Genomic DNA, 27,133 nt, shown 5'->3' on the forward strand with positions numbered 1-27,133 from the left:
GTGGACCGAGAACTACCAGAAGTACAGGCAGAACTTTGAAGAGGGAGAGGAACTAGAGATCAAATTGCCAACATACATTGGATCATGGAGAAAGCTAGGGAGTTCCAGAAAAACATCTACTTCTGCTTCATTGACTATGCTAAAGCCTTTGATTGTGTGGATCACAACCAATTGTGGCAAGTTCTTAAAGAGATGGGAGTACCAGACCATCTTATTTGTCTCTTGAGTAACCCTATATGTGGGTCAAGAAGCAACAGTGAGAACTGGACACAGAACCACTGATTGGTTCAAAATTGAGAAAGGAGTTCGGCAAGGCTATATACTGTCGCCCTGCCTATTTAACTTATATGCAGAGCACATCATGAGAAAGGTGGGGCTGGATGAATCACCAGTTGGCATTAAGATTGCTGGGAGAAATATCAACAACCTCAGAAATGCAGATGATACCACTCTCATGGCAGAAAGTGAAGAGGAACTAAAGAGCCTCTTGATGCGGGTGAAGGAGGAGAGTGCAAAAGTTGGCTTAGAACGCAACATTAAGAAAACTAAGGCCATGGCATCCAGTCCTCTCACTTCCTGGCAAATAGATGGGGAAGAAATGGAGGTAGTAACAGATTTTATTTTCCTGGGCTCCAAGATCACCACAGATGGTGACTGCAGCCAAGAAATTAAAAGACGTTTGCTCCTGGGGAGGAAAGCTGTGACAAATCTAGACAGCATACTAAAAAGCAGAGACATCACCCTGCCAAGAAAAGTGTGTATAGTCAAGGCTATGGTTTTCCCAGTTGCAATGTATGGCTGTGAAAGCTGGACCATAAGGAAGGCTGTGCACCAAAGGATTGAGGCCTTTGAATTGTGGTGCTGGAGGAGACTCCTGCGAGTCCCTTGGACCTCAAGGTGATCAAACCGGTCAGTCCTAGAGGAGATCAACCCTGACTGCTCTTAAGAAGGCCAGATGCTGAAGATGAAACTCAAATACTTTGGCCACCTAATGAGAAGGAAGGACTCCCTGGAAAAGAGCCTAATGCTGGGAACAATAGATGGCAAAAGAAGAAGGGGACGGCAGAGAATGAGGTGGCTAGATGGAGTCACTGAAGCAGTTGGTATGAGCTTAAGTGGACTCCGGGGGATGGTGGAGGACAGGAAGGCCTGGAGAAATGTGGTCCATGGGGTCGCGATGGGTCGGACACGACTTCGCAACTAACAACAAAAACAAACTAGTGCAGTGTGGTTGGATTCAGACAATAAGACAAGCTATGGTGGTTTTTTACCACTGTTGGTCTGTTGTGTTATCTGAACCCACTTGTGAGATTTTACCATGGTAAGTCTGGTCTTTAGAAACCATGAGAAACAATGGCTTGTTCTATGGTTTCCCCATACCACCATGGCCTGTCATGTTATCTGAACCTAGGAAAACAGTTTCCACGGTCCTAGCATGCAATTATCAGAGTGCCCCAAAAAGAGCGGCAACTGCAAGAGCCACTCCAGCCAATATGTGCAGGCCAATAAGGAAGAAGCAGGTGACATAGGCATGATGCAATGTACCTTGGTATTGAATTCCAGGTGCAGTAGCTGATGGGTTACATGTCAACAGCAAGAAGGTTGAGCAAGGAGAATGGAAACCCCAGTAACAGAGAGACCACTTAATAGTCTGTCAGACAGACCATGGTAAAAAAGCATAAACTGTAGTAACTATGCAGGGCTGTTTGTTGCGTTGTGTGAACCCAGCCTATGTGGTAAAAATGCCCTAAAGGAATTTCCATGCAGGATGAACTGCAGGGAGATCAGCACTTTTGCCCAGATGTTAAACCCAAAAAAAGTCACACACAGAAGTGGAACACACTGTGCCACCACTCAGTGGCTTTAACTTGCATCTTTAATTGTGCATTCACTTTTTACACCACAGTAGACCGTTCACATGATAAAGATTGTAATGCCGTTTCCTGCGACTTTCCTTTTGCAACTTTAGCTGGACCCAAGCATCCCATTTCACACTTTGCCCTGGCTACAGAAACAATCATATTTGTTACACAGTGCTCCACAAATGTACCACTTCTTAATTTTTGTAAGAGGAAAGGGAGAAGAGAAAGAAAGAAAGAAGAAAAAGACAGTGTTAGTTTAGTGTCACTCCTGAGCACTAAAACCAGACGTGGAGACCGTGACCTGGAATGTTAGCAGGCTGGGATCTACCCACAACCCACACTTGGTGGACTTTTCCCAACCAGAAAGGTGATGGGACATGAGCTTCCTACAAGATGGAGTGCTTTTCAAAAGGAATCGTCAACTCCTTCGCAGCTGGCTCATCCAAAAACCAGTAGAGCTTCCCAGTGTGTGGCTGGACAAGGGCAGCTGGCAATGGGTTTTCCTCATCACCTTCCAAAATGCGCTGTCCCAAGAAACAGAATGTTAGAATCTGTACAATTTGCAGATGGTCATCAAAATGCTGAAATCTTCCCGCATCCCCTGCTAAATCTAAGAATTAGAATTGGTTCAGAATTTTGAAGCTTTAAAAGTTTCATTAACACAAAACCGTGCAAGAATATTGGCCTTAGTGACAGCCGAACTGAAAATACACTGTTGAATACAGGTGATTGGTAGAGTATTGTGGATGCAGTGGTTTGAAACCAAAGATAGGGTTGGGATTACAGAGAAATCATGCCTGATAAAATCTTAGAAGTGGGGTGGTGTGTGATGTGGATAGCCAATAGTCAGGGCTGTGGCTCTATTCTTGGCATATTATTTAGTAGATTTATATCCTGCTTTTTTCTTTGTAAAGAACTCAAAGCAGCTTACATTATTCTCCTCCTGATGCTCTCAATCTTATCCCCACAACAACAACCCCTTGAGGCAGGTTGGGCTGAGAGTAGCTGCTCAGTCAACCATTCCCTCACCCATAGTATAGGCAGTTGACAGGTTCAGACAACGTGCCAACCCGTCATGGGTGAAATAATCCCTAGAACAAGCTATGGATCACCAGGTGGCTTGTTGCCTTCAGACATGCCACACTGTGAGAATCAGCCCAATCACATTACATGACGTGCTGTGAGTAACAAATTTTTGTACAAACTTGCTCCAGGAGGAAGGAGCCTCCATGTGGCAGTTCATCCTCTTGCTCTCCAGAAATGGCAGAAGGCAAGGCAATTGCAGGAGGCCCACAACACTTATCCAAGAGTTCTGCCAAGGAGGAAATTTGTTCCCTTCCTGGAATTTCTAAAACAGGCAATGGGAACACTTTATACATATTTTCCCTTCCTAGGAGGTTAGTTGATGATCTCCTCCATATCCATAAATCTAACAGAGCCAGGTATACCAGCCCTGGAGCAATGTTCCCCTCCAGACGGTTTGGACTACAACTCCCAGGAAGCCTGACTGCTGTCCCCTGCTGGCAGGAGCTGACAGGAGCTGAAGTCCAAAATGTCTGAAAGACACCACCTTGGGGAAGATTCTCCTTTTTGTGCTGGAAGTAGCACGGCATAAGGAAGCAAAACTCACCAGAGAAGAAAAAACACTAGGGAAAGTCAAAGCAGAAGAAGAGGAGGAGGACTGTGAGATGGATGGATTCCATAAAGGAAGTCACAGCCTTTTGTTTACAAGAGCTGAGCAGGGCTGTCAAGGACTGGACAGTTTGGAGGACACTCATTCACAGGGTTGCCATAAGACGGAGACAATTTGATGGCATGTAACAAAAGCAAAGTGGCAACTGTGTTGCACTGGACATTTGAGACCAAAACCATGCAGCTCACATTACCTTTATCACAGCAGCTTTGCTATCCCCAGTGGCAACAAACACCACACTCCGAGCAGCATTCAGCACTGGGAGAGTCAGCGTGATCCGCTCTGGAGGTGGCTTTGGGGAATCTCGAACGGCAGCCACTATCTTCTCCCGCTCCTACCACAGGAAAGAGGGTATGAAATATGGAGAAGGTGGGAGGGAGGGAAACTGGGAATATTACAGCAAAGCCATATCTAGGCCATATTTTGCCAAATACTAACATGATGAGGAATTTCAGAGTTTTTCAAGGACATTACTACTTGTAGAATAAGCCATGCACCTGATTTTAAACATGTTTTGAAAAGGAGACAACCAACCTTTGGTCTTCAAAGGGAAGAAAGCAAGCAAATTCAAGTGTTTACCCATCAGACATGGGTCTGGTTAGTCTTCTACAGAAAAGGTAGGGGGAGATTTAGACATGATGCAAAAGAGGCAGAGCAGCTGGGCATTACCATACACTTGGCAGTGAACAGATGACAGCCAGCTTATGTTGTGGAGCCACTTAGGGATTGTAAACACCCAGGAATCTGGTTGCCCAGACGCGGAAAAAGACGAATAATAGCACTGATGAATCTGATATGTTTTCCAATGAGAGAGATGCCTAAAAATGGGTTGCACTGGTTGCTTCTAAGTTCTGATGCTGCCTGCTTCTTCGGGGAGGTTGCCTTCCAAAGTGCTTGCTGTCTGAACAGAAAATACAAGCACAGAGACAATCCCATGCTATTAACAGGACAAGTTCAGAAGATGCTTCTTTGGGCACAACTGGAGCAATGGGCAAAACTCTCAGAGCAACTGGTGGGAAGGGTGGACGGGAGAATTCAATGAACCACGGGCTACTTCCACTCCTTCTTGTGAGTGGAGTCAACAATGCTTGTTCACACCTCTAGATTCCCTGCATCTTTCATGTGAACCGGCAGGTAAACCAGAATGGAAGTGAGGATTGGCTTGTCCCAATAAACTAAAGAGGTATACCCAATATATAAGCATATGCATGCAAATGAGGATATACTATATAATGTGCAAGGTTGCACATCAGGAGTGATTGGTTATTTTCTTTTATTCTGTTTCAAATTCAGTTTGGTAAAATATTTTTGCACATTACTTAGTTGTTCTTGGTACAGTCCCATATTTAAGAGCAGGGTGAAAGGGGTCAAGGGATATTGCACATAACCCACTACAGCAGAGGTGCTTCTGAAATATTCTTCTAAGTCAAGAAGGCTCTCCACTCCCCCATCGCTTTAGTATTAAATGGTTGTATGCAAGAAATTTGGTTTCACATGTCCTAATCTCTCAGGAATGAGGCAGAGGAGAAATTCAATAAAAAGGGGAGGGATTGTGCATGTTTTCATATCTAGCCCAAAGCTGCAGTGCAGAAAGTATATATCAACATTTCTGAAATCAGTATGAATCTTTGTGTATGCACACACACACACCAAAGGAGAAGCAGATCCTAGGTGACCCAAGGCACCTAAATGTTTGGTACTAGCAACCAGTTTGAAATGCTGAGAGCCACACAAATTTGACAGCTAACAGTTTTGATGCTTCTGGGCCTCAAAGGGAATGAATGCTCTTTTCTTTTTTAAAAAAGGTGTCACTACAATATTAAACATGAAAAAATGGAAATTGTAAACTTCCAGTGAATGACTCACGGTATTTTAAAAGCTCAGTAGGTAGTTCAGAACATGAAAGTTGAATTTAGAAACACTGCTCAATTTCCTATGTTCTTGGGCTCTGCAATTAAAATTGTTAGAAAACAAACTGCATCTCTTGGATTTTTTTCACTGAGGTCTTTGTATGGGCCAGTAAAAAGAGTCTCACACACACAAATAAACACAAGAACTGCAAGCTCTGAACCAGTATAATTGGTTGTTTTATAAATTAACATTTGAATTGCCTAAATGGATACTGACAATTTTAGTTTGTGAAGCTGCAAATTAACTATGCACTGGTTTATTCTTTGAGGCTATTTTAGATCCAGTAATGGGAACTGAACAAAAATATTACTATTGTTTTTTCTATCAGCCAAATGGTAAATTTTATTTACTAAGTTCTCTTATATTTCATGCAACATCTACACAAAGACATCTGTGTTGATGTTTTGGTGCTATGCAAATATACCTACATATACTTGTCAAGCAGTCAGAGTTAAAGCAACCTGTCTTTAAATTTACTGATGGTTCCTGAGGCCAGTTCAAATGTCCTCAAGTTTCAACTTCAGAATGGGGACATTATAGTTAGGGTAGCTGAATGAAGAGAAAGGAAAGGATCAGAGGTCATGTGTCTGATGGTGGAGGGCAAAAAGAAAGGGGGTGAGAATAAACAACCAGTCAGCCGCAGAGAAAGAATGAGAAGAAAATGGGTCTCCAGATTAAAATGACTATACACCTGAGGTTGGATGATTGGCACCCAATAAAACAAAAAGAAATGGCAGATTAATTGCATCTGTTTATGTTGTCTTCGTATTTTAAAGTAGTACTCCCTATGGCTTTCAAACTGTTCCTGGTGTGTTTCTTCTTTGCATCCCTTCATGTGCTGCTCTGCTTTTCAACTTTAATGGGAAGCCACATTTCAGAAGTGAGGTGATGGATTTTAACTCTTGGAAAATGCTGCATAAACTTATACCATGGCATGAGCTGTCAGCCCTGCTGCTTCATAATAGCAGGAAGGAGCCTACCCTTCAGCCTGCAGGAGCCAGCACCTCTGAGTGACTGAGCTGACTGCCTGAGTCAACTCTCTGTGCCAAAGAATGACTGGGGCTTTGGGAAGGCAGCCAGCAGTATTAGTTACCAATATCTGGTGCCCTCAAGATATTTGGAGCCTGGGACTTCAAGATGGCGTCAGAACAAGACGGTTGTGATTAACGGAGTTCCTGTTATCACGCCAGTATTGCTCAGCAGTGAGTCGTGGGAGGCTCATCTAAGCTCTGTCGGAGCGAAGACAGATTACCTGGGCATTCTTCTGGTTCGATGTGGGAAGGCAATCCCATATCCACTGGGACAAATTCAGGCATTTCTCAACCGAGCAACACAGGGGGGCTTTTTTAGCCCCTACAAGTTCGTGACATCTTTGGAATTAGCTTAGGATTTTTATTAGCTAGATAAACATTGGAACTGCTGGGTAAATATTCTTATTTTTTATTTCTTTTTGCAATACTACCTATGGAAAAGCTGTATCTGTTTCTAATTGGCATAAAGAAAAAAAGAAGAAAGCCCTCCTCATATCTAAGCGGCAACTGATACGGAGAGTGTTGAGGCTTTTGTCCAAGTTGAAGCCGAAGAAAAAGATTTTTTCCTCTAACCTCTCTAAGGGCGAAGAATTAAAATAAATAATTACTGTGGAAATAAGTGTTAGAAGGTTAAAACTTAGAGGGATTATTTTGGATATCTGTTTGGACTTCTGCCAAGACTAACTGGACACTTGCCAGGATATTTTTCATATTGTGTGGTGTTTCCTCTCTAATGTGATGACTGTTTGGGTGAGCATTCCTATTTTCCTTTTGTAATACTACTTGTGGAAAAACTGTATCTGTTGTTAATTGGCGTAAAGAAGGAAGAAAAAAAAAGACCCTTTGATGGAACTCTCCCCCCTACGGTGTTTTAAGCAGTAAATGATATGGGGAGAGGAAAGAGTTTGAAGTGCGTGGGAAAGTTTATATGGGAGAGAAAGAGTTTGAAGTGCGTGGGAAAGTTGGGACTGAGAAAAAAAAGACTTTGTTTCTTTTCTGATCTCCCCAAGAATGAAGAATTAAAATAATAACTATTGTGGAATTTATTGATAGAAGGATATAATTTGCCTGTCAAATTGCCATTTTCTTCCCTCCATTTCTGGGACCCTGCCAAAGTACTTGGCAATTTGCCAACCTTCTGTCTGCAAGTGATCTAGAGGAAAAAGAAGTGGTAGTTGGCCCTTGCTGCTGTTCTGTAGCTATTGGAATTATTGCAACGATGGAAGAGCAAAAGAGACTACTCCTGGCAATACAGGAATCTTTAACAGCTTTACAAATATCCCAAGAGGCGATGTTGATAAAACAGGAAAATTTTTCAATTGAACAAAAAGAGCGCTTTGATAAACTTGATGCTTCTTTTAAGGAGGTTTTGGTTGATGTACAATCCAAAACTGAACAGCATGTTCAAAAAACAGAACAAGTATATGAAAAATTTTAAACAGTGGATAAAGAAACAAAATCAATAAGCTATCATGGGATTTACTTGTTATATTAGAGAAAGAGAAACAATTTTGGCCATCAAAAGAAGCATTTTTTTTTTTCTGAAGGATGGATGGATCTCGAACTAACTACATATGACACGGAGGAAGAAGAGACAGTGAATGTTGATTTGCAGCAAGAAACACAGTCATTGGGAATAAACACTGACCTACAACAAATGCTACATTTATTGAAGATAAAGCAAGAAATAGTGAATATTGAAATATAGTCATTGAAGAGTGTTGATTTTCAACAAGTACCATTAACTGGAGAAAGATGGGGCAGAGGTGTAAAGTTGAAAAATATTGATTTTCAACTAGCTTTATCAGAACAAGGGCGATGGGGCAGAGGCGTAAAAAAGAAATGAGAGAATTGGTTATCTTAAAAAGGAATGGTATAAATGGGTTGGCATGTTTATTGTGGTATAGAAAGGCTAAGTTATATGATTTCAATGTGGAAGCTTCTCTGCATTTAAATGTGTTGAATTATGAAGAGATTATAAGATATGATCTAAATTGAACTAAGAAAGATAAGAATAGGAGTTGAGTTTTTTCTTGGTTGGTGACATAAGGAAAAATAAGAGGTTTTTTTTTAATCTTAAAAATGAACGACAAAAGCTAAGTTACATGACTCCTTTGTCCTTGAGTTACTATACTAGAAAATGATTATTATTGGCATAGAAGAAGCTGTACTAAGTGGATTTTTTTTAAATAAGTGAGATATATTAAAGAGTGTAAGGAGCTGGACTCTTATAAGGAGCTTAATTGTATGTGACTAAATGATGTGTAAGCTAGATGAAACTTTAGTAAATTAGCTCAAAGAACATTTGTTTAAAAGATATTATAGGTAATTGTTGTCGTCAAACAGATTAGCTAAGATGTCTAAAGATGATAAATGGATGTTAGATATGTGAACATAACTTGGGTTAATTTTTTAAACTTGGAACTTTTCTTCTTTTTTGTTTTTCTTTTTAGTAGATATTGGATTGGAATACTAGTAAACACGAAATGTATTTGATTTTATTTGTAACTATTGTAGTGAGGAGTCTATTTGTCTAGCATTAGGAAAATGAAAAGATCTTGAATTGTGTGGATATGGTCAGATTGAAGTTACTACCGAAGAAGAAAGAAGATATTGACTTTCATCAAATTTGGAGATTCTTTCTTTTAATATTGGTCAAGAAAAACGGGACTTTGTAAGAAATGGATAGACTGATCTTACCACTGAAGGAGAAAGAAGATAGTGACTTCTATCAAATATGGAACCCCCTTTTTTTATTGGCTGGAGAAATGGGACTTGGTTTAGATCTAAAAATGTTTTTAAGTTATCATAAACGGATCTGAATATGATTACAGAATGTTAAAAGATATGTAGTAAGGGGCTGACCCAGTAGTTCCCATGTATGTGATGATTGATGTTTTTAGTATTGGTTTAAAATTTTAATAAAAATTTTTATATTAAAAAAAAAGATATTTGGAGCCTTCAGCTGAGCTGGTTTCTTCCCTCGGGTGCCAACTTGCAAGACAGTCCTTTGAAATGCATCTCATTTATTGAAACGCCACAGTTAACAGAACAGTTGAACTCTGAGGAGCCTTTTGCTAAAGCTGGAAGGAGAAGCTTCTGCTCATGGGAAGAGTGGAATCCAAACTAGAAACTTCCCTGCAGTCCTCCGCTTCCAGTAAGGCTGCTGGCTCCACCCTCAGCGGGGACTTTCCCCATTGAAAAACAGGAAGGCGAAAGCAATGGAGCCCCTCCAGCTGAGCTGCTCACCTCTGACACCTCCTCCCTAAGGCTGGGCCCACCCCTGCTCCCCCTCCCCTCCTGAAAACCCTTCCTCCCCTTCCCAAATGGTTTAATTCCCATGCTCAGTGTGAGAAACTTTTCTAGGAGACCTTGAAGGGGCTTCAGAGGGGTCACCTCCCTTGTTTCTGCCCCTCCTCCTCCACTTCAGAAGCTGATGGTGCCTCCATTGCACAGCCTGCAATGAGTGAGAGCCTGAACCACTCTCTACGCCAGCACAGCCCACAGCCAGGAATTCTGGGAGGAAGAGTCCACATCATTGAGGGGAGGGGGGAACACAGGCAGGGGAAGCCTACGCAAAGACCCCTTTAGTGATTGACAATCCCCTAGGCCAGGAGATTGTCCCACCAACCAAGCAGGTTTAAAGCCATAGCAACGCCTAGCCCCACCAGGCAGCAACCCAGCCATGGCAAGGATCAGCAGTTCAACCCCACATATGCAGAGAGCCAACTCTCCATTTTGCCTGAAAACCTGCCACATCTGTTGAGCCAGATCAACCCACCTCAACCAAAGGCCCTACAGGAGTGTCGGATGACATTCCTGACCACATCTGGAGGGTACCAGGGTGAGGAAGGGCACAGTGATCCTGCAGTGCTCAAGAGGTCCTCACCAACTCCGGCTGACCTGCACAGACTGGCTGAGGAGCAGAGAGGGCCTGGTTTTCATTCCTATCTTGAACAGTGAAGCTGGGGAATCCAGAATCCCTGACAGGGAAGTGTTTCCCCATCCCTGCTTTATGGGAAACCTGGTGACATGGGCAGAATCCCCATTAGCTTCCTCACCTTCTCTGCTGCTGATGCAAAACTTGCCTGGGGACCAAGGGGACAGAGTAGGGCTTCCCTGTCTCACCCCGACAGGTCTGTTTTCTTGGCAGCTTGCACCATCCCCAGAGTGTGCCAAGCCAAAAGAATCAGCAAGAAGACCTGTTATTCCTCTCATCCCTGCTAGAAGAAAAGCCATCCCAGCACATCTCTTTTAAAAGCACAGCTTCTCTTCAGAGCAGGGCTAGAAAGACCAGTAAGCTTAATCCACTTTTGCTGAGCTTGCTTAGAATAGCTCGCTGGGTAGCCACCCTGCCCCCTCTGCTCCACTTCCTTCTACTCCCTCAGCCCCCAACTCCCCTCCCTGGCTCACCTGCAGGAGAGGGTGATCTGGAAAAAGTGAACAAGTGTGTCCATCTGGGCCTACTCCCAAGATCAAGAGGTCAAACACAGGCATATCCTCACCCTGGAAGGCCTGCAGGGCAGAGACACCAGAAAGAAGTAAAAAGATCACATTTAGCAATCCAGTTTTCTATACCACTCCTCAATATGCAATGAGCAAGGTGGTTCACGGAGCTACAAAAGTCATGTTAAAGTATAGCTTTAGCAAAGTAATAAGAACAAGAGGATAGAAGCAGCACAAACCACAAAAACAGGGAACATTTGGGAAAATTAAAAAGTCATTAGCCTGTGTAAAAGTCATTAAAGGAGGAGCCAGATGATTCATTCCCTGGAAGTTAATCTGCTCAAGGGAAGGACAGGCTACTCATGAGTAAGACAGCCTTTTTCAACCTGGTGACCCCAGATGTGGTAGACCTACATTTCCAAAATCCTCCCTTGATCTCTGTCCACTGAATGGGGTTAGAATCATAGAATAGTAGAGTTGGAAGGTGCCAGAAGGCCATCGGGTCCAACTACCTGCTAATGCAGGACACTAAGTTACACCATCCCATTTAGATGACTGTCCAAATGCTTTCTGAATGTCGCCAGCAAGAGAGAGGCCACAACTTCCCCAGCTAATTGGTTCCACTGGGTTGTTTAGGAGTGCCACATTCTCAAGAATCCTATGAGCCTTCGCTTTCTCTGGGAAGCTGCCTCAGCAAGTCTGTCCATCCTAAGCATCTGATGCCTTGGCCTACTGTTAAAATGTACCTGCCTATTATGGAATAAACATACTCACCTGCGGGTTCACTTCATGTTCCAGCTGTCCCTCAAACTGGTTACTGGCATACTACTGTAGAGCTCTTGGGGAAAAGCATTCAATTGATAATTGAATGACTTGGCTGAGGTTGGAGACAGAGCTCCAGCCTTGGAGTTGGGGATGCATGTATGGATTTCACTGCCTGCCTTGCAGCTGGCACAAAAAGAACACTCCGGCTGCTTTGCCAAGCTTGGAAAAGTAGCCTTGGAAAAGAGGTGTTCAGGGCCAGGAGACCAGGGGCTGCCAGCACACAAGGGGTCCTGCTGGTGCTCCAGCCCCCTCCTGTCCTCCCCCAAAAGGCCACAGGTTGATGGCCAAAACTGGTTGTGTGGCTGGCTTACATATCAGGAGACAGAGAACAGTTCTGGCACTTTCCCCACTCTGCAGCAGATGCTTATAAGCCTCCAACTCATGTATAGCCTGTTGGGTTGCACCATACAATGCTCAATTTATTATTTCACTGATTTAGTAGGTTTCTACACCAGCCCATAGCCAAAGCTTTCTGTATGATTTCAGTAGAAGAAACTAAATCGCAGATGTGCATACACACACACGAACACAGAGTCTTCCAACTGTACCTCTTTCAGCTTTGCGGCATAATCCGCTGCTGCCTCTTCAACTGTGAGGGAAGGGTTGATAACAACAATTTGGTCCTCAGGTACCACAAACTTAGAAAGGAGATATGTCTGAAATAAACAAACACAACTGATTTACAGGAACCAAAAAAACTGTCCCATCATCAGGCTTCCATCTCTGATAGTCTTCCTATTTTTTCGTACCAACTGCTGGATTGGCATAAAGCCTCCCATAGAAGAAAGGGCTCTTTCCATTTGTGGGGGGTTTCCAATCCAGCACAGGAATCCTGCTGGTACAAGCTGAAGGAAGGTAATTGACTTGCTTCCACCTGTACTCCCCTATAAGCCCTTGAGAATCTGTTCTGGAAGGCTGAGGGGATGGTGGAGGGCCTGTAGAGCAAAGGGGGAATCAGCAAAGATCATCTCCCATCCACCCTTTCACTGAATTCCACTCAGAGATTTCTCCCCCTGGCAGGATAAAAACTGGATCGAACCATCTTGCAAATTGCCTCTCTTTCCCCACCCTTCCCTTGAAATGTAGCCCGTAAGTTCCTTAGAGCAGGGCTATTCCTTTTTGCTATCGGATACTCTATGAAGCACCATATACATCAATGGTACAATATAAACAACAAAAACGTTACAAAGCAGCTGGCAGTTCTGCCATTACTGTATCTCCATACTACAAAGAACTTCACTTGTTTAATTGTTGCTTGCCTGGTAGGTGCTGAAAGACACAAGAGTCCTAATAAGGGAATCACCTCCTCTGCAAGTCTAGTAAGAGCAAGCTATTTCCAAATATACCTTATTGCCAAACCTTTTGAAGGAAAGTCATTTAAAAGAGGAGTCCTAGGTTCTACAGAAGGAATGGGAAGCTGCAAGAAACTGTAATAATTTAGCCATTTCTCTCCCAGATCATGACATTTTAGAGTTGGAAGGACCATTAGTTTAATGACATCCTTGATACTGGATGTAATCAATTTCATACGTTACTGCAGAAGTTTAAAAATGACAGACACCAGTTAACTAGGGACTGATTTCTGAGGGATCACTTAAAGCCTGATGAGCTTCCAATGGAAAGGTGGGAGATGCTTCATGCGGCTTGTCATCCTTTCCCCACCCTGCGAAGTACATTAAGCAGGGAGGCAGAGCAAGAAGACAGCTGTTTTAATCCAAGGATGTGCAGAAGGTGGGCAACAATCCTTCAGAAGCCTGTGGTTTCAGCATTATGGGTCGTATTTGCCCTGTATTTTATGGCAGAAGCAGCCTTGAGCAAAGGATGAATGTACTGTTGCTTGGCAAAGAAAGCAAAAATAGGTGCATCTCAGTCTTGTTCATCGAGGCATTTGCAGCGTTAAGAGAGATCAGCTACGCCTCTTAACTCTGAAAGAGATGTCGAAGAGCCATTCTTGCCTTGGAGATTTCACACACCCTCAGCAGACCATGAGGATTGTAGCGGAGAGAGAAAGAAATGGGAGGGTGGCGAAGGGAGAGCAGGCAGCCCCTCCCTGCGCTACCGGGATCGCCTCCTCATCGGGTGGGGTCCACGCCGCCTGTGCCTCTGGGAATGAGAGCCGTGAGTGCCCTGGGGGAAATGCCCAGGTAACCTGCCCCACAGAGCCCAGCCGCCCGGACACACCCCGGTTGAGTCCGCCCAACTATCCCCTTATAGAGACACCTTGTAGGCGCCGTAGTTGCTCTCGGGGTCGTTCAGCGGGACCCGTCGCTCGTCCACGAAAGCCAGGAGCCAGCGGGCAGGGCAGGCGACAGCGGTGGGCAGCTCCTGGGCCAAGATCCGCACCAGGCTCCCACCTGATAGACCCAGGGAGAAGCGCCCGCCGGGCCCGGACTGAGCCTCCCGCTGGGCCACCAGCTGGGCCAGCGCCGAGCCGAGCTCCTGCGGAGAAGGGAAGACAGAGACTTGGGGCGGCGACGCTGCCGCGGCCGGGCCGCGCCGTGACACCGAAGAACCGGGCATGGCGAACGCGACGGGAAAGTGGCGGGGTGGGGGAACTGAAAGGCCAGGCAAGGAAGCCGGGAGGGACCCATGGCGGAAGGCGCACAGCCGGGCGGAAGCACGAGCGGTAGGCAGGGCACACTTACGGAAGAAGGGGACCTTTCGTTGGGCGTGGAGAGGAGGAGGAGCAAAAGAACGGAAAGTAATGCAGGTGGAGGAAAGTTTGCCACAGTGCCACCGGAAGGAAATGAAGCCACCGCCTTCGCAACTAGTAACTGGCGGAGACGACCGCTTCCAAAGCGCTGGGAGCTGTGTAACCCTCGATCCACTTACTTTCGAGTAACGCTATTAGGACTTTTGAGTAGACCCGTGTAGCTTATTGCCTCTGTTATGGTCTGGGTAACTGAGTGGGTGAGTCTTCTGTAAATCTCCTAACTGAAAGCTGCTCATAGAAATCCAGGATTCTAGTGTAGCTATGATTGAGTCCCAGCCCCTCTCTCTCCTTCAACCCTAGAAAAAATAGCAAATGACAAACATTAAATGCTTTTGGTTATTTTTGCTGTAGGGGATTTTGCTTAGTCCAGCATGTGCAAATATTCTGTTGTCGAGTCGTCTCGAATTTATGGCGGCTCTCTGAATGAATCTCCTGTAAGCTCAAGGCCATGGCTTCCTTTATGAAATTGAGCTATCTCCTATTTGGTTATCTTCTGTCTTTTACTTTCCATTGTACTATTGTTATTCTCTCCAGTGAGTCTTACCCTTTCAGGATGTGCCTGTATAGCAGCTTAATTTTTTGTCATTTTTGCTTCCAGGGAAAGTTCTGGCTTGATTTAATCTACAATACACTGTGTTGTTCCAGTGTGTTTGCAGAGCATTCCTGCAGCATGTTTTGAATGTATTCATTTTCTTATCATCTTCCAGGTTTCACACCCATAGAGAGAATACAATAGAGTGTAGATGATCTTGGCCATGGTCAGAAGGGAAATGCTACTGCTAAAACTGCATGTTAAGAGGTGGTGCTGAGGATATTTTGGGTTCCCAGCCAAAAAATAGCAAATACTCCCAGTTGAGTGGAGCAAGTAAGTCCCACCAAACTTTTCTCAGCCAATATCCAATGCTGAACTTTAGGCAGAAGCTTCACAATCCTGCTTGCAGAGGAACTCCAGTTTTCAGCCTATAATCCTATATCCTCTTAGCTGGGAAGGACTAAGCCCTATTGAATTTAGCAGGACTTATAAGTAGCATTGTACAGACCTGCTCAGAAATGTTCAAAAAGTAAAAGAAACAAATCCAGCTTTTTCAAGTGAGAGAGTTAGAGAAAGCCTGAACTCTGGCCTTTGTGTATGCTTTTTGTTTTTGAGGGAGGACACCTACCCAGTCACACCTACAGTAAAAGCCTGGGTTTCTCCATTTGTTTGCATGGGCAGCTCTCACTTTCAGATACATGTCACTTCCATTTCTGGCTGTAAATAGCTCACAGAAATAATTGAAGAAAATTAAAGGCTGTTTCACAGGGGTTTGTTTTATATAAGATCTTTCCATGACATAAAATGGAAGCCTACACTAGGAGCTTGAGATGGGAGTCCTAAGATGTTAGATGCAAATTTCTGCAGAAAGGGTTACTTACCACCATGTGCTCCTGTGCCTTTAACAGTAGCAAAACTGTACTGTCTTTTCATGGATGCAGTGTGTGTGTGTGTGTGTGGGGGGGGGTCTCTGAAATACAGAGCTGTAACAGCCATGAACCACCCATTACATAGTTAGGCCCTGTATCTTAAGGGCCCAACTATTTACTGAAAACAGAACCAACTTAACATGAAAGGAAACCCAGTTTGTTAAGCTGAAGCATCTTCAATTAATGGTTAATTGCTCAAACAAGCATGTTCAGCTTACTTTAGTATGGGCTTACTTGCTCATAGGGAAAAGCAAAGCAAGTTGCCTATTCTACCTGTTACAGTTTTGGTTTAATTTTTTTCAGTTTTTTTTAAATGCAAGCATGGGTGTTGGCCTATAGTATATTCTTTGTGTTGAAGCACATGCCTACTGTCCTACAAAAGAAAGGAAGCAAACTATCTCCTATAGCTATGCTTGTGCTGTTCATGATAATTTTCTAAAAAAAAAATACTTCGAAGGTTAGGTAATCTTCAAGGTATACAACTTCTACAATTAAACATGCAGAGATACATTTTTCAGTTCATTCTCACTTCAGATGAAAGGAAAAATAAAACCATACAAATGCATTCATGTGTATTCATCTAGTTACCCGAGTTCCTCAAGACAAGCACTTTTTGGTTTGATCTTACAATTTTGTAAAGGCATGTATATCGATAATGCTATATTGTAAACAATGATGTGGTAGGTCCAGACTAACAAACAACCCTATACACATTTGCTCAGTAATAATTCCTATAGCCTTCAATGGGGCACGCCCTTAGGATCACAGTGTAAATCAAACTTTTTATATTAATTTCAATGCACATCCACTCAGAAATCCTGTGAGTTCAATAGGCCCTACTCCTATAAGACGTTTAAAGGATTACAGCTCTAGCCTGGGCCTAATCCATGTCTTTTTAGAAAGTTAGGGAGAAACAACTAGAAGGTAAGTTTTCTTCCACAGCAAGGTATTCCATTGCATATGAAAGGGAAATGGAACTGAAGCCCTAAGAAATGTTGAGTACTGTTATCATTGTCCTCACTGCAACTTGCACAGCAACACTAAAGTGCACAACTAGCCCCCCTACAATAACTGAAGGAGCCTAAGGAATGAGTCTATTGTCCTGCTGTGAGCCACTTTAGCATAGAATCTTGACATTAGGAGCAAATTCTTCCAAGAGGAAAACAGATAATGACTAACTTAAAATGCATGACCAGAGAATAAGACCATCTTGTATCAGACTAAGCATGCTTTTTTCCCCAAAAGAGCTACCAGAAGCTTACTTGAAATACTCTGGAAACAGAAGAAAACCTAAGGTGTACTTACTGTGTAATGAAATTAATTGTTGAAATATATTTGATAGAAAATGCCTTGTTTTACAACTTGCATCAGTTATTAACTGTTTATTTAGAAGTAAGGTTAATTCTAGTAATGTTTAGATCCAAGGACAGAGAATATTTAAAGGTTAGTTTTAGGTTGCCAACTTAAAGTTTCTGAAATAAAAGTGAGGAGTCTGTCTTAAGCACACCCATTGTGTAGATTGTATTCCTATTAGGAAGGGCATCCATTAACTGAATGGAATATTACTAGTATATAAGTCTAGGTCAGTTCTCTAACAAAATGTTTTTACCAAATAAACACTCACTCTACAACACCACACATTGGCAGTACCAGTTACTCACATGTTACATAAATAAGACTTTGTTGAAGATTATTGCTGTCAAGGACTACGTGGCTTACCCTGACAAGGTGAACAGAAACATGAACTGGTTGCTTGCTGACTGGTGTCCTTTTCACTTGGCTAGTTTCCTTCACTGGTTTACTAAGCCTGACTGAACAGAACTGAGTGTTACTCAGATTGAAGACTGACCTTGTCTTTGATGTTTTCAGCTGCACGTCATTTCAAGTCAAACATTCTCACTCAGAAAAAGAGAACATAACACATGAGCAGGGGAGGAAAAAAAACTTCAGACATGCTTCTAAAGTGTCTTTATTCTTTTAATTCTTCCCCAAAATAAAGTTATATTTTGAAAAGAGAAACTATCTGAAAATGCAACTTTGTTTCCGAGTCAGTGCATGATTTCAAATCATGAGTGAACTCTGAAACAAAATAACTATGTTGTTTTCTAAATGAGGATCAGTTAGCTGTAGATACTGTTTTAACCAAGGATTAATAACACAGCTAAATTTACTACGCATGTTATCCGGCTTTGTCTGGTATGGATGAGAAGTTACGAAAGGCACATTCTGGATCTAATTGAAAGAGAAGGGAAAAAAACACACTCCACTGGTTTCTGAACCATGTCTTAACAATGCCCTGACTAGCACTGTGTGCACTCAGTAATACAACATAACATTGTTTTGCAGAAGTCTTTGTAAAAGGCCTTTATGCAAAGTTCCTTTTCTGCCAAACACATTCCACATCTACAGCAGCTCTGGGAATAGAAAAAAGAGAACTAGAACACTCAAGTTACAGTAAAATACTCACTAGGATATCCTAGCAGTATCTACAAGCAGCAGTGGTATGCCTCTTTCATACCAACATGATCAAAAGGAAGAATTATAGCATCTTTGAACATAAGGTCACTAGTTGCACTAGTGAAAAACTGCTGAATTAGAATCATCCAGAATCATGTACTGGTGGAAAGTAAATGTGAGGAATATGTTACGCATTGCTGTTGATCAGTTGCTGTGTTTCCTACACTAAGCAGGGTGGATCAGAAAGACCAAACAAATGTCGCCACTAAATTTGGTTCATACAGTTATCTGTTTCCCAAGATTCTGAATCAACAACAAATAATCATTTGAAGATCGCAGCTCTGGCCCAAGTATTGCCATTTATACCAACATGACTTTAGACAGATTAACAAAAGATAAACCAATGACTTCCCCCAAATGGATACCATGTACACATGCTGTTTATCATTCTGTAAATAAGTGGAAGCTTGCAAACACCATAGTATTCTTCTTCTAATAGGAAAGGACATTTCCTGTACACTTTTCTGAGCAAACTCGTTTTTCTTTAAATAAAGCCTTTTAAAACAACATACTTACTTCACCCAATTCACTATGTTTTTTGTTTTTAAGACCAACGTTTTTGAAGATAAAATGATGTTCCATTTTGACAATCCCTTAATGATCCATATAAGCACAGTGGTAGATCTCACAGTGATCACAACTGAAGGACTCTCAATGTATAAATGAGGAACCTGGAAATCCCCTAATAATTGGAGGCTTTATACACAGTAATTACAGTACTGCCTCAAAGCAGTGAAACTTAGCCAAGATACACAACAGAATGCAACCTGATCAGTGTTACCGCAGGCTCAGTCACACCCACCATATTGAGGGCTTTTAAATGGTAATTACACAAACCATAAACCATTCCTGTTTCACACAGAGTTCCCCAGTGCAATGGCTAAAGAAAGAAGGAAACCATTCTAAAGACTGAACCATTGAAAAGGGCCACTCTCTTTGCCCAGGAAACAGTTAATGTGCTTTTTAAAACAGGTGAGGGCTACCCATTCCCACAACATAGTAGGTTTTGTCCAATTGTAGATGCTTTGAATGAAAACCTTGCCTCATTTAATTTAGTCAAGTCTGTTTCCTATTCAAGCAAGGCTCTCCAAATCCAAACTCTTCACCAATGGCTTTTACTGTTGAAATCACAGCGATGCCTTTCCAGCTTGGATCCTCTCAAACACACACTCATCCATTGGTATGTACTTGCCAAGTTTTACATCCAAGAAATATAATCGATCAGATATCTGGTGTGGGTTGTAGGCTTCTCTTTGCAAACGGGTCTTTTGAATTTTAAAAGTGCCTGTTGAAAAATGGAAAAGGAAGGAACAGAGATGGTTAAAAATGGATACATTCTTCAGAGTGGAAAACAGGTGCAGAAGCAAGATTGTGCATATAGCTGCAAGATGTGATCAACATGATCAAAAAGGGGATTGGGAGGCATGGAGTCATCGCATGAAGCTGATTGTCAGTGGGAGATTCAGGAAAGATAAAAGGTAGTACTTCAGATAGTGATTAATTAAACTATGGCATTCACTCTCCAGGATGTAGTGATGGCCACCAATCTGGATGGCTTGAAATGGGGATTGGACAAATTGATGGAGGACAAAGTTGTCAAGAATTACTAGTCCTGAGGGCTACGAGCTACCTCCAGATCAGAAGCAGCATGCTTATGTACCCCAGTCATTGGAGAACACTGGTGAGAGGGTACTGTTGCACTCATACTTTGCTAGCACGTTTCACCTGGGCACCTGGTTGGCCACTGTGTGAACAGTATATTGAACCTGATGGACCCCCATATAATCCAGCATGGTTCTTAATTCAAAATTTATCAAGATTCAGAAGAATACTTTATTTCTGTGAGGCAGGGGTACCAGTTCTAGGTAGGTTATTACTAAAAAGGGAGGGGAAGGGGTGAGACAAGAATTACTGTGATGTTAAAAATGTTTCCAGTGTAGAATGTGAAGGACCACTCGTTGCTTTATTTCAAAATCAACCTTCAAAATCAACCTCACATAAAGCCAGTAGTGCCTTAGAAATCAAATACAAAAGTAAAAAAACCAAAATCAAGGACATCTATGACAATTCATTCTTACTCTTAACTGCTTGCCCCAGTAGCAAGTGGCCACATGACCAATGCTACCCAACCAACGGATTGAGCTGCAGGCTGTCACTAGATGCTAGAGAAACTAACCAAGAGACATCTTTAATAAGGAACTCAGGATGGCCACCCTCTCAGAAGTCAGTTGGGAATTCTGCTTACATTTGGTCTACAGGTTTGCAGAACAAGGCATTAAGCACAGTGCACCACTTCAAGTCCGTATTGGCAAGGAAAGCAGATAGCTGAATGCCCATCTACCTTAAACTGAACTTGATGCAAACAGGAAATCACAGCAGCCAAGGGACTACCAGGACTTATGAATCTATCCGCAGGAAGTATTTTACATGGGAACTTTCAAATGTGGTGTTTATTTGATTTGTTTGAAGGCTGCAAATTAGTATTGTGCTCTCTGGGTATCTCCCATTTATAAACTGAGCTGGCTCACCACAGCTTCTTTCCCCCTTTCCCACTGCCAAGGAGGCCCCAAAGCAAACTGCCCAGCCTGCTTTTGTGATCTTAATACAGCAGCCATGAGCAGCCTCATCAAAGGTGCCACATCAGTACCTAAGAGAGACTGCCAGTGGCTGCCCAGCATTTAAAAAAAATTGCACACAAAAAAATAGGCATCAAAATAATATAATAATGGATTATAATGGATTGACTATAATAATGGATTAACACAGTTATGCAACTGCATGCATTTCAAGCCTTGGAGGCACAATGCCAAGTAGTAGCAGGTACCCTGGACATTGCCCTGAGGCTTGAAATCCCTTTCCCCCAGCCTCAGCTTTCTTGTGACAGCTTGCTGTATGAGAGCTACCAAGAAAAACCCAAAGCATGAGGGATCTCTGGATGAAAGAGACATGTTTGGGAGGATTTTCAACTCTTTCTCAGCAACATCCTCAACTCCCCCTCCCCCACTGCAATCCCTATGGAGGGGCACAGTTTGCACATTGTCTTGAGCCTCTGGGGCTTGGGAAATGACAAAAATTGGCTGTCTTTTTTTTGGCATATGCTTAGAGCAAAACAAAAATACTGGGCAGCCATAGACAGCCCCTCCAAGAATCATGAAAGATGGCTGGACAAGTGGTGAAGAGGGAGGGAAAAGGCTACGGCAGACCTGAAGGAACAGAGAGGTAGCAGGGAGAGAAGAAAAGTCTTGTTCTTTCTGCAATGGTCCATGCAATATCCATAGGAGGGAGAAAGGGAGTCTACAATCCAGTCATCTGGCAAGGCTCACTGTGGGTTATGGACACAGTGGTTTAATGCAGATATGTCCCACATGTTCTCCTCATGGGTTGTCCAGGGTTAGGAAGCCATGCCTTGTTGTTATAGGCGGGGTCAGATAGCATAACCCATATTTGAAGGACACCCCATGGTTCAATGGACCTCAAGTTCTATTTTATTCAACAATGCCACAATTTCTTGTTAATAAGGGTGGAAGCTGACTAACTGCTGGAGCTGTAGCTCTGCTACTGCTTCTCAAATCATACTTTGATTTGACACATTCAGTATTATAACAGATGACATACAAATGGACATCCATTTAGCTATTTGGCCTGCCTTTGTTCAAACTTTTTGTATAATGAACCACCTGGATTTATGGTGTTCTAGCAATATTTACATTTTAAAAACTGTTGAAGTCAGGATTTGGGCTTTTTAAGTAAAATTTTGTTTTGGCTAAACACTCAATAATAAATAAATGGTTCATTGGAAGCAGTTGAACAGCAGCTTGTCACAATCAATTCCTGCTGCTTTGCATGTCCCACCCCCTTCCCCCTTCCCCTCCAACTGCCACCAACTGACATCCCTCCCGCCTGTTCTCCCCTAACATTCCATGCCTCTCCCTTCCCCAGCCCAACAGAGACCCACCAGGAATAGCCCAGGCAACCCACACATGAATCTGGAGAATACATGTTCTCCCATGAATGCAGGAGGCCAGCATACTTGGCGAAGACCCCTCCTCTGGGGCCAGGCAGGCAGACCTTACTGAACTTCCTGAGAAGGTGAGACCTCCCTGGAAATCTCCAGTTGTTGTTCCTGCCCTGTGGTAGAAGGCAGGCTTCCTCAGGTAAGTGCTACCCATAGAGCCGCTCTCCAGGCCATCTCCTAAGCCACTGTGTAGCTCCAGAATCAAACAGCAGAGACCTACTGGGTCTTCTAGAAGAAGTCATTTGCCAAATAAAGGTGGAGAGCTGGGACCTTCTGAGGGCAGATAGCCCCCCTCGCCCTGTTTGCTGTAGCAGTAGCTTCTACAAGGAGAGGGAGTATGGGGATAGGTATCCTAATTCCCATTCACACTCACCCTCCAACCAGAAGGAGAAAGGACTGCTCCCGATCCCCCTTAGGGTGCAGCCACTCCCTCTCACACCAGGCATCCTACCCATGTGGGATGGAAGTAGTCATGAATGGAAAACGAGGGCCCTCCCTCCTGCCCCCTCAGGGACCAGGGATTGAAGCCCCCCTCACAGGAGGTTTAAGTGGTCCAGCTCAGACTCAAAAAGGCATAGCAGAGGGAGAAAGAAGGGGTGCTCACCAGCCCCCACCTATTCATCACATGATGGCCTACCAGCCCTCTTCCCCTCCCCCCCCCGCTCCCAACTGCCACCAACTGGCATTCCCCCCCTTTCTCCCCTAACATTCCATGCATCTCCCTTTCCTGGCCCAGAGGAAGTCCACCTGGAATAGCCCAGGCCCAATGGCAAGCCACTCATGAAGCTGGAGAACACACGTCCCACACAAAGCCATGTTTACTGAGGAAATGCGAGTGATGGGGTGAAATGGGAAAAGGGGCACTGACAGGATGAAAGGGCAGAAAATTGGGGAATTCTCCCCAGACCCCATATTTGCCTTATGGGTAAAACATAATTAAGGCTGTAAGTTCCCTTAAAACACGTAGCTCTCAATTCTTTAGTTAAAAGATGGGAAAGATATAGATTTCTTTGTAAATTACTTGCATGCTCTTCAGCCAGTCCTTTCCAACAAATTATTTTAAATACATCACATGTCTATGCGTTCACTAACCAAGGATTTCATATTTTGGGTAAAACATGAGACAGATCAATGCAGAGAGAAAAAAAACCCAGGGGACCCCACAGACAAGGAAGAGAACTGCATAATGTGTATTCAACCACCCAGAGCTTAGAGGAATGGGGCAAAATATAAAATCAAAGCCAATGAATGAATGAATGAATGAATGAATGAATGAATGAATGAATGATGCCTCTTTTGGGGATATAGGAACAGCATAAAAATACTTCAAAATAACTAATACTGTTGCAAGTTAGGACTATTCTGTACCTCTGATATTATGTGAGCTGGTCCTCACTAGCAGGAGTGCTGCAAAGTAGTAAAACAATTCAGAGCAGGAAAAAGTCCATTACACTCTCCTTGGAGTATCCTCCCCAGTTTTCAGAATAAGACTTCCCTTGTTACCCGTAACCTGAATTCCAAGTCATTTGTTCTGACTCTCTTTTCTGGGTATCTCCTTTATACCCAGCTTTTCCTCCAAATTATACAAAAGTCACCCCTTCACCATTTTTGGTAGAAAGCACTCCCACTGCTGTTATGTTGAAACAAAGATAACTGGGCAGGAGTAAACACATATGTGAAATCTGTAGGATTTTGTTAATTTGATCAGTCTTGAGATCTCAAACCAAAACTGTACAAATCTTCCAAGCTTTTCTGGCAATAAGAGCTGGATTTTCTTGGAGTATAAACCAGCCATATCAAATGATGGTTTGCTGCTATCAGATCTGGTTGCAACTCACTTTGAGAATGGATGTTTCTCACTTTTTCAAACCAAAGCAGATTTTCCAAGCCTATACAAATCAAGAAAAGCCTCTTGATTCCAGGGTGAGCATAAGCTAGAATGCCAACACACTGAAGCAAACAGGCATTTCCTTTGTGAGCATGGACAATGGATTCTTTAGCAACAAACTTGCCCAACAGCCTACTTGGAAATCCGTGCAATTTGCAAAAACACCCACTTAGAACACATCCTGTTTCTCTACAGCAAAATGAATGAAAGAATTTTTGGGAGTTAGATCAGCTGCTTCACAAAGTGCAGGCTTGGCTGTTGAGCAAGAAAATGTCTGTGTATTATGTATTAATGTGGTCTATTTCCCAAAAGCAGGCACGTTAAAATAATAAGCACCTGCAGTTACTATATTTGATGGCCTGGAGGTCAGCAATCCCAAGAAATAATACAACTCCCCACCCCCACCAACAAAATTCAATAGTGCTCATAGTTGGAAGAAATAAATGTTCATAATAAACTGATTTACTACAAGCTACTGCCAGAACCTTTTGAGAGGAAGCAACTCCAACTTTGCCTTCACTTTTACCCAGTGTTGCAGTTCTTCAGGGCTGGGGCAAAATCCAACTTCCATGACACCCTAGTGAGGTTTGTCTGGGTTTCCCAGATGCCCATGCCCATGCCCATTCCTGCGGCCTCTTTTAGCAATTTTAGCATGTAGGCTTCATACTTTTTGCCTTCTGCTCTACCTACTACTGATATGTGGTCCCCCAAGAACCTACCCAAAATAGAATATGCCCTTGAACTGAAAGAGTTTCTACGCCCCTACTTTAACCTCATCCAACACAGAGGAACAGAACTGAGGACTGAAAGACTGTGGGATTTTGTTATTCAGGGTAAAGTACTGCACTATTACTTCAGCAATCAGGAAACCAGTGTCAATTTAACCCTTGTTCCTAAGCTATGTGACAGGAGAGGATCTTACTACTGATGTATAATTACCTGTAGTGTCAACCTGTGGCAAAAGTCGGAGGAAGATTGGCCGTGCATAAGGGGGTAACACTTTCTGCATCTCCAGGTATAGCATGTTAGGGTTCAATTTTGCTTCTGGGTCAGCGATAGCTGCCATTCCAGCCTTCCCTTCCACTCCTGAAATGTAAAAAGCAAATGTAAAGCACACCCCGGTACACACTTTCTGACACAACAAACAGGGCAATTAGCTTCCAACTTCTCAAAATCTACAGCTGGAAATCAAAGCAGGTTGCACCTTGCCTTCCTTGGAAAAACTCTTCAACAAGAATAGGAAAAATAGCCTGACCTCAGCCTCTAGCTAAAGAAGCAGCAGCTGAAGCCTTCTCACTTCCTACCAGAAAGAATCCACTCTAACTGCTAGCTTCATTATGACTGCAATACAAATGTCACAAGCTAAAGACCTGCTGATTCTAGCAAGTACATTAGAAGGGAACCAATAGCCTGGCTCTAAAAGGATGCACATGCCTGTTACAACTTGCCCCTTTGTTTGACCTTCCTCAAACTGATATGCCTGTACGTTTTGTATTTTAGTCTGTAAGCCTGAGAGCATGGCCCATGCTTTATTAACAGTACTCAACTTTTCAGAAACATCATGTACTGAATATTAATTGCTTCAAGGGACTTGGTTTGTGGTCAGAGCATGTGATAAATATATAATAAAAAAATTGAAACTGGGGGACTGAACAGCAGTTGATAAGCAGCTGACAAAACACTTGCTAGTCAAAAGATACTTGCTGTCCTCTTGATTGCAATAGCTGTTACTTTGAATCTTTTCTTTAAGTCAATGCTATTATTCAGTGACTCAGCATAAAGGATAGTTGTATTCTGTTCTAACAGTCCATGCCAGAAATCTGTGCTGTGCTATTAAGAGCGACCAAAAAGAGCCCTTTGGCAGAAGGGAACATAACCAGCCTAAATAAGCTACTGAAAATATTATGCAGATTCCAAATGTCCAAATGCTCCAAATATTATAAGTAAACAGTCTCAGTGACAAGGACAACAGCAGCTGACCAACAGCCGGTATTTCTGAACAAACTGTTTCTCTTGGGTATGTCCTGGGATCATCCTAGGTGGTAGTACCCCTGGCATTTCATTTCCTGCTTTTGTTGTATTGCAATATTCTGTATAATGAATACTGCAATACAACAAAGAACAAGACAAATATCATGAAGATCACCACCTCCTTCAATCTTCTTCCTTAAAAAGAATAGGAAAACTAGCAGGCCCACCTATAAGTAGGTTTATTCAAGAGTAAGTAACCCCACCTGCTACATAAAATAACTCATCTAAACCATTCACCATCACAGGATCTTCACATGGCTGACTGGTGTTCCTACACTGCTTTTTGTTCCACCAGACTTGGAACCATACACAGGAAAGCACATTATCTTCCATTTTGTAGTGTAGATCCTTCCCTTACTGCAAAGGTAATGTAAGAAACAGAGGTAAAATAGGCTGAGAAGATGCTATGACTTCTTCCCATTCTTGCTGTGCCCTACTTGCCTAGGAAAGTAACACTAGTGTGGGGAAGAGCTACAGTATGGGTTCCTCCAACATTACTTCCATGGCATGGGAAAGGCAGGTTATTACCTGTAACTGTTGTTCTTCAAGTGACCATCTGTGCATTCACACATTATGGGTGCTGCGTCTGTGCAGTGCCTGTTGCCAGGAAGATTTAAAAGCTTTAACAGTTTTGGCGGGAACTCCACACTCCCCCCCCCCTTAGTGTAAAGGGGTGGAGTGCCCGCCATTTTTCCAGTCAGCTGGAGTCTGTCCATTCGCCCCCAAGTGGAGAGAGTCAG

General features: G+C 43.0%; 2 protein-coding genes across 5 annotated transcripts in view; both read right to left on the reverse strand.

The window, feature by feature from the left end:
* Positions 1–1,833: 1,833 nt before the first annotated feature.
* PGLS (6-phosphogluconolactonase) lies at positions 1,834–14,366 on the reverse strand. Its single transcript, XM_044431086.1, has 5 exons — positions 13,989–14,366; positions 12,317–12,424; positions 10,911–11,012; positions 3,749–3,889; positions 1,834–2,386 (listed from the first exon to the last, which is right to left on the reverse strand). The coding sequence occupies exons 1-5, from the start codon at positions 14,286–14,288 to the stop codon at positions 2,249–2,251; spliced, it is 789 nt and encodes a 262-aa protein (XP_044287021.1). The 5' UTR covers positions 14,289–14,366; the 3' UTR covers positions 1,834–2,248.
* A 3,527-nt stretch (positions 14,367–17,893) lies between these two features.
* The window catches only part of SLC27A1 (solute carrier family 27 member 1), a 62,183-nt gene continuing 52,943 nt past the window's right edge, over positions 17,894–27,133 (reverse strand). For all 4 annotated transcript variants that reach the window (XM_044431083.1, XM_044431085.1, XM_044431084.1 and 1 more), the window contains exons 12-13: positions 25,302–25,448; positions 17,894–19,744 (exon numbers count right to left, since the gene is read on the reverse strand). In XM_044431083.1, coding sequence (XP_044287018.1) covers positions 19,587–19,744; positions 25,302–25,448 — 305 coding nt within the window. In that variant the 3' untranslated portion in view covers positions 17,894–19,586. The remainder of the gene's footprint in view (positions 19,745–25,301; positions 25,449–27,133) is intronic.

The sequence above is a fragment of the Varanus komodoensis genome, unplaced genomic scaffold (assembly GCF_004798865.1).
Source record: "Varanus komodoensis strain SLA01 unplaced genomic scaffold, ASM479886v1 scaffold22, whole genome shotgun sequence".
Classification (NCBI taxonomy): Eukaryota; Metazoa; Chordata; class Lepidosauria; order Squamata; family Varanidae; genus Varanus; species Varanus komodoensis.